This window comes from Schistocerca serialis, chromosome 3 (assembly GCF_023864345.2).
Source record: "Schistocerca serialis cubense isolate TAMUIC-IGC-003099 chromosome 3, iqSchSeri2.2, whole genome shotgun sequence".
NCBI lineage: Eukaryota > Metazoa > Arthropoda > Insecta > Orthoptera > Acrididae > Schistocerca > Schistocerca serialis.
Genome location: NC_064640.1, coordinates 601,180,827 through 601,194,658, shown reverse-complemented (window position 1 = coordinate 601,194,658; position 13,832 = coordinate 601,180,827). Strand labels below are relative to the sequence as shown.

At 38.5% G+C, this 13,832-nt stretch overlaps 1 protein-coding gene across 1 annotated transcript in view; it reads right to left on the bottom strand.

Annotated features, from left to right (window-relative positions):
• The window catches only part of LOC126470482 (dolichyl-diphosphooligosaccharide--protein glycosyltransferase subunit 1), a 96,702-nt gene that overhangs the window by 4,692 nt on the left and 78,178 nt on the right, over nt 1-13,832 (bottom strand). The window contains exon 9 of the mRNA XM_050098352.1: nt 8,724-8,848. Coding sequence (XP_049954309.1) covers nt 8,724-8,848 — 125 coding nt within the window. The remainder of the gene's footprint in view (nt 1-8,723; nt 8,849-13,832) is intronic.

Below are 13,832 nucleotides of genomic sequence, written 5' to 3'. Positions count from 1 at the left end.
TTTTTTCCTGTAAACAAGCTGCAAGTGCTCTCATGGCACCTGGCCTGAACATGTGCCTGTGATCCATAAGGCCTGCAGCTTTCGTGCCCAGTCCTGGTCCAAAGTCTCCTTTCATTGAAGAGGGGGAGGTATCTTGTGGTCATTGGTGACAGGAACAAGAGCACAAAGTGATATTCACAAATAAATATGACTGCAATCATATATTTTACTCTCAAAGAGAAGTCAATTCATTACATTGGTAACATAACACACTCACCCGTACAACAACCTTTTGCCCCCCCCCCCCCCCCCACACACACACACACACACACACACAAAACTGTGGTGATTACAATAGCTTCAACACAGTTATGCAGTTTCTTTTTGTGAACCATCTGCACTGTTATTATCTGTTCAAAAATAATTTTGAACACTGCATATTATTACTGTCAGTTCAAAGAAGAAGGAAAATCAAAAGTTACAATTCCACCAACATCATTTGAGATCAAGCACATGTTTGCATTAGTGGGAACGATGGGGTAGGAAACCCTTCCGGGAACCGTCTCAGCCAACATTAGTTGCGTAGGAAAAACACAGAAAACCTAAATCTAGATGGTAGAATGCAAATGTGAACTGCTGTTCTGAATATGAGTCCAGTGTGCAAACCACTGCACTCTCTCACTTAACAGCAAAATAAATAAATCAACTATTAAATGTTTAGTAGTATCACCTTCACTGTCATCTGAAGATGCTAGAGCCACTTTTTGTTTTCTTCTTTAAAAGAAATGGATAGGGACTGTGCCTGTGTGGCCTCTGTCTGCAAACAACTATAAGCTGCTGTTATTAAGCTGCAGCAACATTACAACACCACTGGTGAAGGCTGCAACACTTATGGTGCTATTGGAATCCCCTAATAATGCCATTGTCACTGCAACTACAAATGCACAACATTTGATCGGTCTGTCTTCACTCAAAAGTGGATGTCAGACAGTCTTGGGTTTGGTCATCACTAGATTGAGGGCAAGAGTGGGTACAGCCCTCACGGCTGCCTCATCATAACAAATATGAGAGGCTACCCATTGCTGATAATACAAGTACTTCAGAGGCAGAATAGAATACCTCATCTGTTGGGCCAGTGGCCAACTTTCCTGCTAAATCTCAAAAATTACAGAGGGTGTGTTTGTTGGTCATTGGGTGGGTACTACAGCCCCTCAGAGAAATAGCAGGCAGGTCAGGAAAGAATGCTAGTGTGCACTCGGTATGCTTGCCGGGAGATCTTGTCTGGGACATGGAGGAGGCTCTGCCAGTGACTATTGAATGCACTGGGTGCACCTGCTGCAAGTAGTATCTTGTATCAGCAGGAAAGATGTGTGCCATCTGGCTTCTGTGGCCATCCTTGGTTGCTTTAGACAATAGGTTGAATTGGTGGAGAGTCATACACAGGGTGGAAGCATGGCTCTTTATTTGCAGCATCATTCACAGAAACAATTGCAGTACTTTGGTTTGGAGGTGAGTGGAAGATCTAAACCATGGCTATTATGATTCTGCGTTGATCTCAGATGTGAATTTCTCAACCTCCGCTATTGGGTAGAACTGCTCTTGGCAGTTGTCATACTACACTTTGGTGATAGAATACGAGTCATGTGGTAAGAATACATTAGTGTCGTAAATAAATGTGATGAATGGTGAGAGCAGGCGAGATACCACATGGATGTCCCACAGAAATGAAAACAACAAATAAAAAAGTGTGAATATGTTACAAAAAAGGAATTCAAGAGTCAAGACTCCCAAAATGGAACACAACTTCAAAAACGTTAAAAACATGTGTTTTGACAGAGCACAGATGTGAAACTGTTGAGTCCATTTGTTGCAGATTATGTGAAAAATTATAAGTTTTCATCATTTCCTTGGGAGTGATCACATTCACTTTCATACGAACACTTATATCAGGCAAGGAGGTGTATCTCACTCACTTACCAGATGTACAAATTTAGTGCATACTAAGAGATTCCTATCATATGACACACCTACTGTCACTAATGTCATGTATGACACACCAGCTGTATTTTCCAGTGGAGGATTCGGTTGACTTGTCGCCTTGTCATCAAATGTTTGTGGTCCCCATTCGAAAGCCACTTCCTTTCAACTGCTAATATAGTAGTTGTGCTGAATCAGCTGGCATTATTGGTTCCTATCCTATCCTACGCCTCACTGTTGCAAATGGATCTTACACCATGACACAGACACAAATTTGAATAAAGCGAACAGCGAAATGGAAAAAACACCGCATGAGGGAGGTTTGAACACATCACACCTGCTTAGCAGTCCAACACCATAACCACTTAACCATGACACTATCTCTCTTCACACCTGCTTTACATTGCGCTTCTTATTCTTCAACAGTTTACTGTTTCTATTTTGCCTGTTTTTCACAGTTCAGTACACCTTTTTCCTGTTTGCATGCTACATCTGTGTTCAATTTTTGGTGGGCTGTCCACTGCACTCTCTTACCTCTTACCGCTAAATCTGAGGGTTAGCATGGTATATTTACAGTTAAGTAGCAATCCATCTTTTCCCACGTTGTTAAGTAAATGTAACACATTCATGAAAGAAGTGTCTTATAAGACACTTGTTCAACTGTTTCTTGAGAACTGATTATCAGTCCAGGATTCTTACCAGATTTAGTAAAACAGAAGAGGAAGAGAGAGAGAGAGAGAGAGAGAGAGAGAGAGAAGATCCAACAAAGCGTGGCGCATTTCACCACAGGATCGTTTAGTTGGTCTGGGAGTGTTACACAGACGATCAACACATTCCAGTGGCAGTCTCTACAAGAACAGCATTGCATGTCACGGAGGAAGTTATTGCTGAAATTCTGCATATCTGTTCCGAGAAGAACTGGGACACATATTACTTTTGCCCACATATGGATAGTGAAATGGATGACTAAAAAATCAGAAATTAAAGCTCATGTGGAAATCTAGCAAGTTATTCTCTCCGCAAAGCATCCACAAATGGAAGAGAGAACTGGTAAAATGATTGTAGTACCAGGTACCATCCACCACACCCCACAAGGTGGCTTGTGGAGCACAAACGTGTATGTAGATGGTTTTGTGTGGAAGACATCTAAGCATTCGGCACATTCTACTCTTCTAGAAAGCACTAGTTCAAATATCTGCATGTAAGATTTGCATAAGTGCAAATACTGTTAAATAAGGTGGCTAATTCTCCAGTAAAACACACCAATCTTGTCGTGTAAATTCCAAGCACAACTGCATGTCCACCTCTAAGATACTTCAGTACACAGTCAATCCCTATGCATGCGTCTCAACTTCTGTAACATAAAATACAGTCACAATAAAGACGCTAATACGTCCCATTTACAATCTACGTTACCCCAGTTACTATTTTGTAACAGCATCTCTCACTGACAGTAATTTTATCACGAGGAAACCCCTCCGGACCAAAATTTAGGAATTGTGTACAGAAAGACAGGGAAGTAAGACTACTATCATGAATGTTATCATATTCAAATAAGGTCTGAATGAAACAACTGTCTTCCTCTACCTGTACCCTTGCAACTAAATGATTGCTACACCAACCACCTATAAATCTTTTGCAGATCAAGACTTAAAACCAATGTTGCTGGAGTCACCTGACTGAACAAGAGCAAATGTACACTTTTATTTATTTTCCTGACCTTTAATATCTGCAAACAAGAACTACGACTGATGTGAAAACTAATATTTCTGATATATATCCAGTGCTGGAAATCAGATTCTTACAGTGGTGAGCCAGCCCCAAATGTACAAAGGACGTTCAAAAAGTTTTGCACAATCATCTCTAATTTTTTTTTATTTTTTGCAGGAGGAGAATGAAATATTTTGTGAACATACTTGGAACATTTAGCTATAAGTTGGTGTATAAAAGTATTTTCTTTTATTTACAGGTGAGCCATAATGGACCGTGAAGTAGATGTCAGGTTGCAACAACAGTCGGTGATGGAGTTCCTCTTCAAGACCGGCGATGACTCTGCCACATCGATTCACAGGTAGTTGCTCCCTGTTTATGGGGAGGACACAGTGGATCGCAGCATTGTCCAGCAGTGGGTGCAGAGGTTTAAAGAAGGTGATTTCTCTCTACTGAACAATCCACGATACAGTAAACCATCGACGGCAGTAAGTGATGTGAATAAGGAGACCATTGAACAACTCATCCAAAATGACAGATGAGTGATGACACGACAGCTTGCCAAAATGACTCGTTTGTCATTGGGTAGTGTGGTATCACTAGTACAGTCACCAGGGTACAGAAAAATCTGTGCACATTGGGTGCCTAGATTATCGACAAGGGAAATGAAAACACTGAGGAAGTATGTGTGCGAGGGTCTCAATAAGACACTCACTGAAGAATGGAAACAGTGTTTTGACGGCGTTATTACCCAGGATGAAACATGGTTGTTTTTGTCTGAACCAGAGAGCAAAACCCAATCCAAGGAGTGGCGTCATCCAAGTTCCCCTCAGAAGAAGAAACCAAGACTTTCACGGACAGCAGACCAAAAGGTGATGGCATCCTTCTTCTGGGATCAGTGTGGCGTCATTTTCATTGACTTTTTGGAACCTGGCTCCACAATTAACCAGGACCATTACTGTTTGTCATTGGACAAGCTGCGACGTGCCATGAAGACCCGCAGACCACAGCTTCAGGGTCAGCTCACCAGACTACACCATGACAATGCCAAACCCCATACAGCCCTTATGACGCAGGAGAAAGTCAGGAAAATGGGTTGGAAATTGTTCCTCATCCTCCCTACAGTCTGGACTTGGCTCCATCTGATTTTTACCTCTTTGGCCATCTGAAGGCCCACCTGCACGGTAAAACATTTGTTAGTGAGAAAGACCTCATTTCCTGTGTCAAGCAATGGTGTAAAAGTCAATCCCCAGAATTTTAGCAAAGTGCATTTACATCATGGAAAGAATGATGGGCCAGATGCATTGCAGCTGATGGAGGCTACATTGAGTAGGCTCTATGCATAGCTAAATGTTACAAGTATGTTCACAAAAAACTTCACTCTCCTCCTGCAAAAAATAAATAAATTAGAGACGACTGTGCAAAAGTTTTTGAACGCCCTTTGTAGAGTGTACCAATATTATGATTACATATAAATTTTATTATACTTTACTACTCAACAGTTTTACAAATAGATACCACAAATAAAACAAATGATTATTATATTCACACTTTAATGATGACCCTTTAAGAAAAGTTTGACAGGAACAGTTATCATACTATTGACCAATCACTTCAGCAACATATACACAATACAAATATCATACTATACAGTGACTGGATGAAAGTAACCTTTTCTATAGCTTGTTCAAAATTACTTTAGAGTTGACATCTTTGAAGGAACGCGTGGAGTCATGTAGCAGAGTTGCCACACCTCACACAGAAGACGTGTGAACACTTCACTCAATGTGCACGAACTTACAGACTATTCAGTGTAAAAAGATGGAACTAGCGTTAGTGAGTTGTGGAAGAGCTGCACTAGGTCAATTTGAGCAACAATTGGGACCAGTCATCATCAGTGCAGAGCGGTAGTTGTTTTCACGCAAGGGATTCTCCCAGTTTCAGTTATTCCTGAGAAGCCAAAAGGTATGTAACCAGAGGCCAATAGCGGTTTCCAACATATACACCTAGTCAGTGGCAGTTCATCCAGAATCTCCAAAGAGCAAAGACCACAAAGGTGACTGTATACAGTGCAACAGCTCTCCCAGCTAACGGAGGAAGGGAATAATAATAATAATAATAATAATAATAATAATAATAATATGGACTTATTCTTTTCCAGTGAGACTATCAATTCATTTAAAACAAAGTGTTTCATTCTACATAATTATCTAGTTTCGACAGCTTGCCTAATTTCAAGTACTAATTTTCATTTTCTCATGTGTATTGCACTAACAGATCATATATGATGCTGTAGTATAATAAATCAGGAGAAAATACCCCAACAAAACTGGCATACCAAAAACCAAAATTAAAGGAATAATACCAGGTAACCTACTTTATGGTGAATCTGGACGGACATTATGTGCACAGTAACCTACATTACTGGTATATGCTTTTTAGTGGGCTTGACGAAATTCTGATGTTCTTGCAGTATTCTCTTATATTTTGTTTCTTGTAAGACATAATGTATGACCTGTTACTGTTATACCTATGAACATCACTAAATGTTTACTTGAGACTGACTTAATGTTGTGTTGTGTTGTGTTTTTCGTGTTTCCACATTTCTGTCCAATCCATGTATTTATCAAGCTTATCATCTCCTCCTCTTGGTCTGACATATTATGAGGCATCTTGTCGACGTCAACAACAACAACAAAACAGTTGGAAGAATTATCAAAACCAATTGCTGATAGCGTTGGCATGTAAATGTGAGCTATTTCTTGAGTGATCTCATATGACAACTCCTAATGAAGAGAGAGATGAAGATTTACACTGAATAACATTTGATGAACCTGCTTCTGACATTGTTCAGTACCACACAACACAAAATAGTAATGACAGATACAATATTAACCATACAATCGCAAGAAATGAAAACATACAAAAAAAGTGTGCAACAAATGATCCCACAGGACAGCAAGACCCCTCGAACTTCAGCACAGAGCAAGCAGGCAGTGTTATACAGTGGGCCATGAATGTCTGACAACAGCAGATGATTTCTGCGGCTGAAGGTCTCACAGTATTGGCTGAATTTGTGCCGTACCTTTCTCGTGAACCTCACTCAACTACTTTCTCTGTAGTTCTCAATCCTAAATAAACTTTGAATACACTAGATGTAAAATAATTTTATTAACATTTGACAGTCATGAAAATTATAGCTATATCTTTCATTCACCGATTCCTCAACATAGTAGAAAGAGTGGTTCAAGAGAAATTTGCTACATTTAGTTTTGACAAAGGATTTACCAGTCCTTAAGATTTTAAGCACAGCAGGAAGAAAGTTGGAATTTTTTGCACCAGCATACTTAGCACCTCACTGCACGAGAGGCAGATTTTTTTGGTTGGTAGTCTAAGTCATTCTTATATTTTATGTCATGCACTCGGACTGCTAGATGCTTTCAGAGGAGTGGGGTTCTTTATAAGGACACAAATAGAGAGAAAAATGTACTGAGAAGAAACAGTAAGTGTTCCCTGCTAATTAAACAATTTGCAACAGGAGGCTTCTAGACTTACTCTACGAATGACTGTAATCACACTTCTCTGATCAATGAAGATTTTTTGCACAAGACAAGAGTTCGCCCAGAAGATAATTTCATATGACATGATGGAGTGCACAGATGCAAAATATGCTGTCTTTCAGACAATTTGGTATTGAAGAGAGCACTGTAATATGAGAAGGCACTCTTAATCCAAAAGCAGCAAAGCTCAATCTCTTCACAGTTTGAAGTATGTGATGTTCCCAGTTCAGTTTGCAGACTTAAGTGAAGGCTCAGGAATATGATGTGATCAACTCCCTGCAATTGCTGGTAATCAAATTCCACTATCATTGTAACTTGACTGAAACTGCATAAAATCTGTCTTGCTTAGGTTGGCAGAAATGGAGCTAACAGAAAGTCAGTTAAATGCTGGTGTTGTCTACGAACATAGTAAATTTGCACTCATCATCCCAGCTTCAGACAAATCATTAGCATAAACTGGAAACAATAAAGTATCTAGAACAGAACCTTGTGAGACTCCATGATGAATAACATCCTAGTCTGGTGCGAGAGCTATGTCCAGTTTGTAATTCACAGCTTCCAAAATTACTTTCTGCTTCCTGTTGGTGAGACAGTATTTCTCCTGGTTTCCCAATTCTCCCCCTACATTACTTTACCTGTTACACGCTAAAACAAAATTATTTCATCCAGCAGAAGTCATAGTTTTACGAAAAGTTTACCAGAGGCTTCTGAAGTTGCTCCGATAGTAAGCTTTAACAATGTATGGCACTGTGGATTCAGTGGAAAGGTTTTTCGTTACATGTTTCTTGACGTTTTCCCAGCAAAGCAACTATTCCATCATTTTTTGGGTGTGTGTCTGGGATATTTTTAATTCATGTTCCCATATTTTGGCTGACAACCTTTCAGCCACTCTCAAGATAGTTGCTTGCAAGTTTTTAAATCACTTTACACACTTTAGATTAAACTTGCAAGCATCAGAGGTAACACTGTTATTGCGAGAACTCATCTTGAGAAAGTTTTAAAGGTTATCAGCTGAAATATCAAAACATGAATTAAAAATATCCCAGATGCACACCTGAAAAATTATGGAATAAGATTCCTTGTTGACTGACAGCATTAATTAACAAACTGATTTGCCATTCCACTCAAAACAAAGGAAGTGAGCTTGCAGTTTACACTGAAGAATTACATGAACCATAAAAAATATCTATAGAATTGAATTGCCTTTAGAGAGAAATATTTTTTCCACACTTCACGTTGCTGCACTAGCCACGTAACTTTTGTTTGGCTTGAAGTAACCTGTTTGAATTAAACAGAGATGAGTATGTTTGTCTCTTCTAAAGGACAGTGTACATGCAAGCATGAATACTTTCTTTTTATTCTGCATTTGGGAGAAACATTTTTGATAGAGAAATGGCCAAGTTGAAATTCAGCAGTCTGGCTTGAATTCAAGATTCATTATATTTCCTCCAGTCATTACATGCAAGCTATTTAGCAGTTAAGTATAAAATATATTACCTGTCTGCTTTCTGCAGCTCGGAAACCTTTTCAGCAATATCTGGTGCATCTTTCAGTTTCAATAACAGCTCAGCAATGGCTGATGTTTGTGCCTTATATTCTTGATTTATACTTTTCATTGCACTCTGAAACAGAAAAATGTTTATTACAAAATCAAGAGCTTCTCTTATGTGGATAACTGACTAGGTTAGCCTGGAAATCTTGGTCTGGAGACTGAAAGCACTCAGAAGTTGCTGTTCCATAATAGAGGGGGCAATGGAGTGCAGGAGAAACACATGCTACATATGTAGGGAAAAAAAGAAGTGCAGATAAAGGAAGCGATAAAAGATGTGAGGGAGCTGCAGTTAACAGTAATTTACACTTGAGAGTTTATTCTTTGTTCACCTATCAATCCAGAAAAAAAATAACGATTTGACAGTAATTTGCTATATTTAGAGTAAGGAAACAAGTTATCTGGAAATGAAAGCATTTTGTTTAACATATAAGAGCTTACAAAATGTGGAGGATGCCAAAGTAACCTTGACAATAAAACAGAAAATTTGTATGGGGACAACAAATGATGAAAAAATAAATAGCAGAAGGCAGTGGTTGTTTAACTGCAAAAGAAAAGGGAAATTCTTTAAGACACTCTTGAACACTAGTTGCCACCACCCAGCAAAGACAATGGGCCTTCTCAAAATGACAATCAATCAAGCCTACGTCATCTCAGATGGAGATATGCTCATGGAAAATGGAAATATGTCTTGTCAGATACAGTATGAAATACAGTTGCATCAAAGGAATACCAAAAAAGAGGATGATGGCACACACTGTTATGAGTAGCGTACTGAGTAAACTTCAAGTTAAAGTGATTTTTGGCTTCTGGCAGAAACCACTTCAGTGCTTTTGGGCTCTGTCAATGATGACCTACAACTAAAGAATTACATGTGAATGGGACAAGTCTTAATATGAGACTACAAAGTTCCGGGTGGGTGGAATACAAATAATGAAAGGAGTGAAGTTCATAGCTGTACACACACACACACACACACACACACACACACACACACACACACACACCAACTGAAATCTTGCTATGTTTTAGGGCAATATTTTCCTGAACCCTATCACAGCTACAGACGTGCTCTCTGCAGTCCATGCTTAGTGAGGCTTTCTCATCACTGTCACTGCTCCACTAATGTACTACCTATGTTGTGAGACAGCATTCCAACCACTATGAAATACTTGTTACCTGATGTTAAGAAAAACTACTCAGTGAAAAAATTTGATTTTTGCATGGCTTGCCATCTGCTATCTTCACTCAATAAAGGATGGAATTTCTTTTCATTATTAGTCATAGTTCCAGTGCAGCATCAAATTAAGTAAAGCACTGCATGAAATTTTAAAGAATTTGCAAAGGTAGAAATGCATTTCCTACACTTTGTGTATGGTTCATTTGAGCTCGTACATTGCTGTGTTTGAAATGTAGATAACACACTGAAATTTTATTTAAAATTGAGAGCACAATGATATCACATTTCATTCTCAAGATATTCATTTTTATATCTAAAGGATGGTTGCACACAGTGCGCCCAATTCTGCCCCTGCACATCGGGAATCGTGGTCATAACAATCGTCATATTTCATTTACGGTTCACGATATCAAAATAAGATTTTTGCAAAGGATAGAATGCAAAGAGGCACTTGTGTTGTACGATAAACACTCAACTTCTTTTTATTCACTGAGATATGGAAGTAACTCCTCTACAGCAGTGGAAGGGTTGGCGGACTGGGACATGTAGAATACATCAATAGCCCTTAAGGACAACTGCGAGATCGTGTTTAAACATGTCCTCAGTACCTGGGGAGCAGCAGATCATGAGTAGTTCACTCGTCTGCAGCAGTCAAAGGATTAAGGGACCCTCATACATTCAATATTCAGTACTGCACAATAATATTGAGCATCTGACAGCGGGACTAAAAGTTTACACAATTTACTTAAGGGGGTCTTAAAAATACTGACACTCACTGAATATATTGTGTAATGTATTGTACCGAGTGAGAATAGTACTACGCAATCAATAGCACTTACTGCAGAGACCAAGAGGCATTCAATTTACCCCAAAGGAATTTTCATAAAGAAGAGAAAAAGTAAATAACATTTATTTTGCTTGTAGCAGTTTTCAGAATTGGCAAATAAGATCTGTTCAGCTGTCCAGTAAGAACACACTTTATTTCCTTGCAACTGTTGTCACATCATGGACATATGATCACACAATTTTTCAACTAGTAATCAGTAAATAACCATTATATATTGTTTGCAACAGTTTTTATAGCATAGAACTACGAGTACATAGAAAACAGCACATGCACATGGCAAATTACACAGCTCACTTGTTTAATTTGTAATTAGTTGTTGCTGTACTTTATGAATCTATACTCCAATGAAAGATCCCTGGTCCATTGAAATGTTTACTGGAAGCTTTCCTGACTTATTTAATCCATTCTGCATAATTTCTGCTTGTGTTCTGCGAGAAGGCAATACTCAATTGCAATACATACGAGTGCCACATTATCAAGTGCGAACATGCTCACTACGAAGGCATAAATATTGTGTCAATATTATTGTGCTGTTCTTGGCCTAGCACTTTTCCAGATTTTATTGGCAACATTATTGTGCAATAAATATTGAGTGTCAGGGGCCCAGGTTGTTTGCATCAAACACTAGTCAGAAGACTATGGATCAAAACACTGTGGCACAAAATTAAGGGCATCCAGCCGTTTTGCTGAAATTATTATGCAACACTCAAAATGCCAGGAAATTTTTAAATGACACAAATTTCTTTTTTTCAAATCTTTGAATTAATCATAAGTTTCAGTTGCAGAACTAGACAAACAACTACATATCAATTTAGGTTTGTTCTTCAGGAGTTGCCACCTGACTCTCCCATTTGATCAGTTTCATATTAAATGCCTGAAGTGCACTGTAAATATTTGCCGTTACCAAGCATTTATCTAGCAATATCAAGGTAACCTGTAGTGTCTGACACAATCCAAACTGTGTTGTGCTAGAGTCATGCGTAAAACGTAATAAAATGAAGTAATACGTGAGGCACTCACGTTTTACTCTAATCACTGCATGCCTCTGTTATTTATAGTTTGTTGACAGTTTCATTTAGTACTGAGTGCCTCACATATTACTTCGTTTTCCTATGTTTTACACATGACTCCAGTGTTTCCTTGTTCCTTCTCTGTTCATTTCATAGACTGCATTAACCAGATAAGTTGGGTCATGCACTGTTACAGAATTTTATCATTCTTTTCTTGCAACGCAGTGCCGCAGGTACGAGGGGCCCTCTGGCCGTCACATTCCTCCAACCACTTCTGGCCTATGCAGAATTCTGGTGTTAACGCTAACAGAGAGCGCTGATTATGTGCAACACTGTGTTTTCTTTCATTGTGGCTTCTTTAGCGATTTCTTTTATGGTTGTTTTATATTATCCGGTGCACTGTTAAAGGTGTTTATTATTTATGTCGTTTTCTAGAATATTGGCACTAGAGCATATGTCAACTACTGTTTCTTAACTATTCCTCTTTTTAACAATCTTACTTTTGTCGTGTTCTTTTTCATTGCTTTTTATTACTGTAATGCCTTATGTGCATTATGAGCTCATTACAGACATCAACTATTGTATCCCCCTTTATTTTTGCTGTGCAATTAATTATTGAAAACTAGTGTATGCCGACATTAGTGACAGCTGGTGAACTTGCAACACAAACAGCTTGTGGCTACTGTACAGCAGCTTGTTTTGAACAGTAGTGCTACTGACAATATTACCCGTGCATATGATATCATTTATATATATTTGACGATGCTGGTGCTGATTCTGCAGTTAACATTTGACGGGGCCAGTATGGTGCAGTACATTAGGATGTTGTTTTTATAAAACAGGTATCCCTCTTCATACTTAAAAGTGCACAAATGCATATATTTGTCAAAAGTACTTTCATTATGATCTATGTATTGCTTTTAAGCTGTAGCCAATCTGCGAGTATATTTATGTTTTTTCTCAGTTTTTGCTGCAGATCTGATGATGGTCATTATCAACCGAAACCGGTAATCTGTTAACAAAAAGTCTGTGACCACAGACATAAATTAAAGGAAACTTATTGTATATACAGGTCACTGTTTTATTCGCGACAATGTCGCAGCTTGTGTAATTACAATGTTATTGGAGAAGAAGTAGTTTCTCTCAAAAAATTAACCAGCAACTTAAATAATAATAATAATAAACCACTCAAGTGAAACACCAAATATACTGCAAACAATAAACGTAGGTCAACATGTAGAATCTGTCTTTCTGTATTTCCAGAGTCTTGAAGACTGCATCACCTTGTTGACTAACAGCCAAGATTGGCTCTGTGAATTTTTCACTAACAGAATCCAGCATTTTATCAAGTGAGCCCCAAAGGAAGTGTAATAGGACCATGGACATTCTCAGTATACTTCAACAACTGATTACTTAGGGTCACACCAGTATTATCAAACAGTTCACTGAAGGTGTTTTCAATTACAGAAATGTATTTAAAAAAAGGTGAAATTAGGGTCTAAAGTCTTCTCAATGACGAGGTCATTAGAGATGGAGAACATGCTCGGGTTCAGGATGGATGGCAAAAGAAATCTGCTGTGTCCATTTCAAAGGAACTGTCCCAACATTTGGCTTAACCAATTTGAAGAAACCATGGAACAATATGGATGGCCATATGGTGATTTGAACTGCTGTAATTCTTAATGCAAGTGCACTGTCTTACTACAGTATCACTTTCCTTAGTGTAGGAAAATTATTGTTGCTGGGCAATCACCTGAAAATGCAGAGACACTTGGACAGAATTTCCACTTAGTGTGGTGGATGGCAGCTCTCTCTAAATGTGGAAAAGGGCAAGATAATGCCCATAACAAAGGTCCCGACTGTTACGAATTACAAAATTACTGGTGAACACCAGATTATTTAAATATTTTGGGGCAATACTAAGGAGTGGTATTTAACGGGAAAAACACAAAGTAACAGTAACATAGAAGGTGAAAGAAAAATTTAGATTTGTTGAAGGGGCTATGAAAAGGAAAATGTA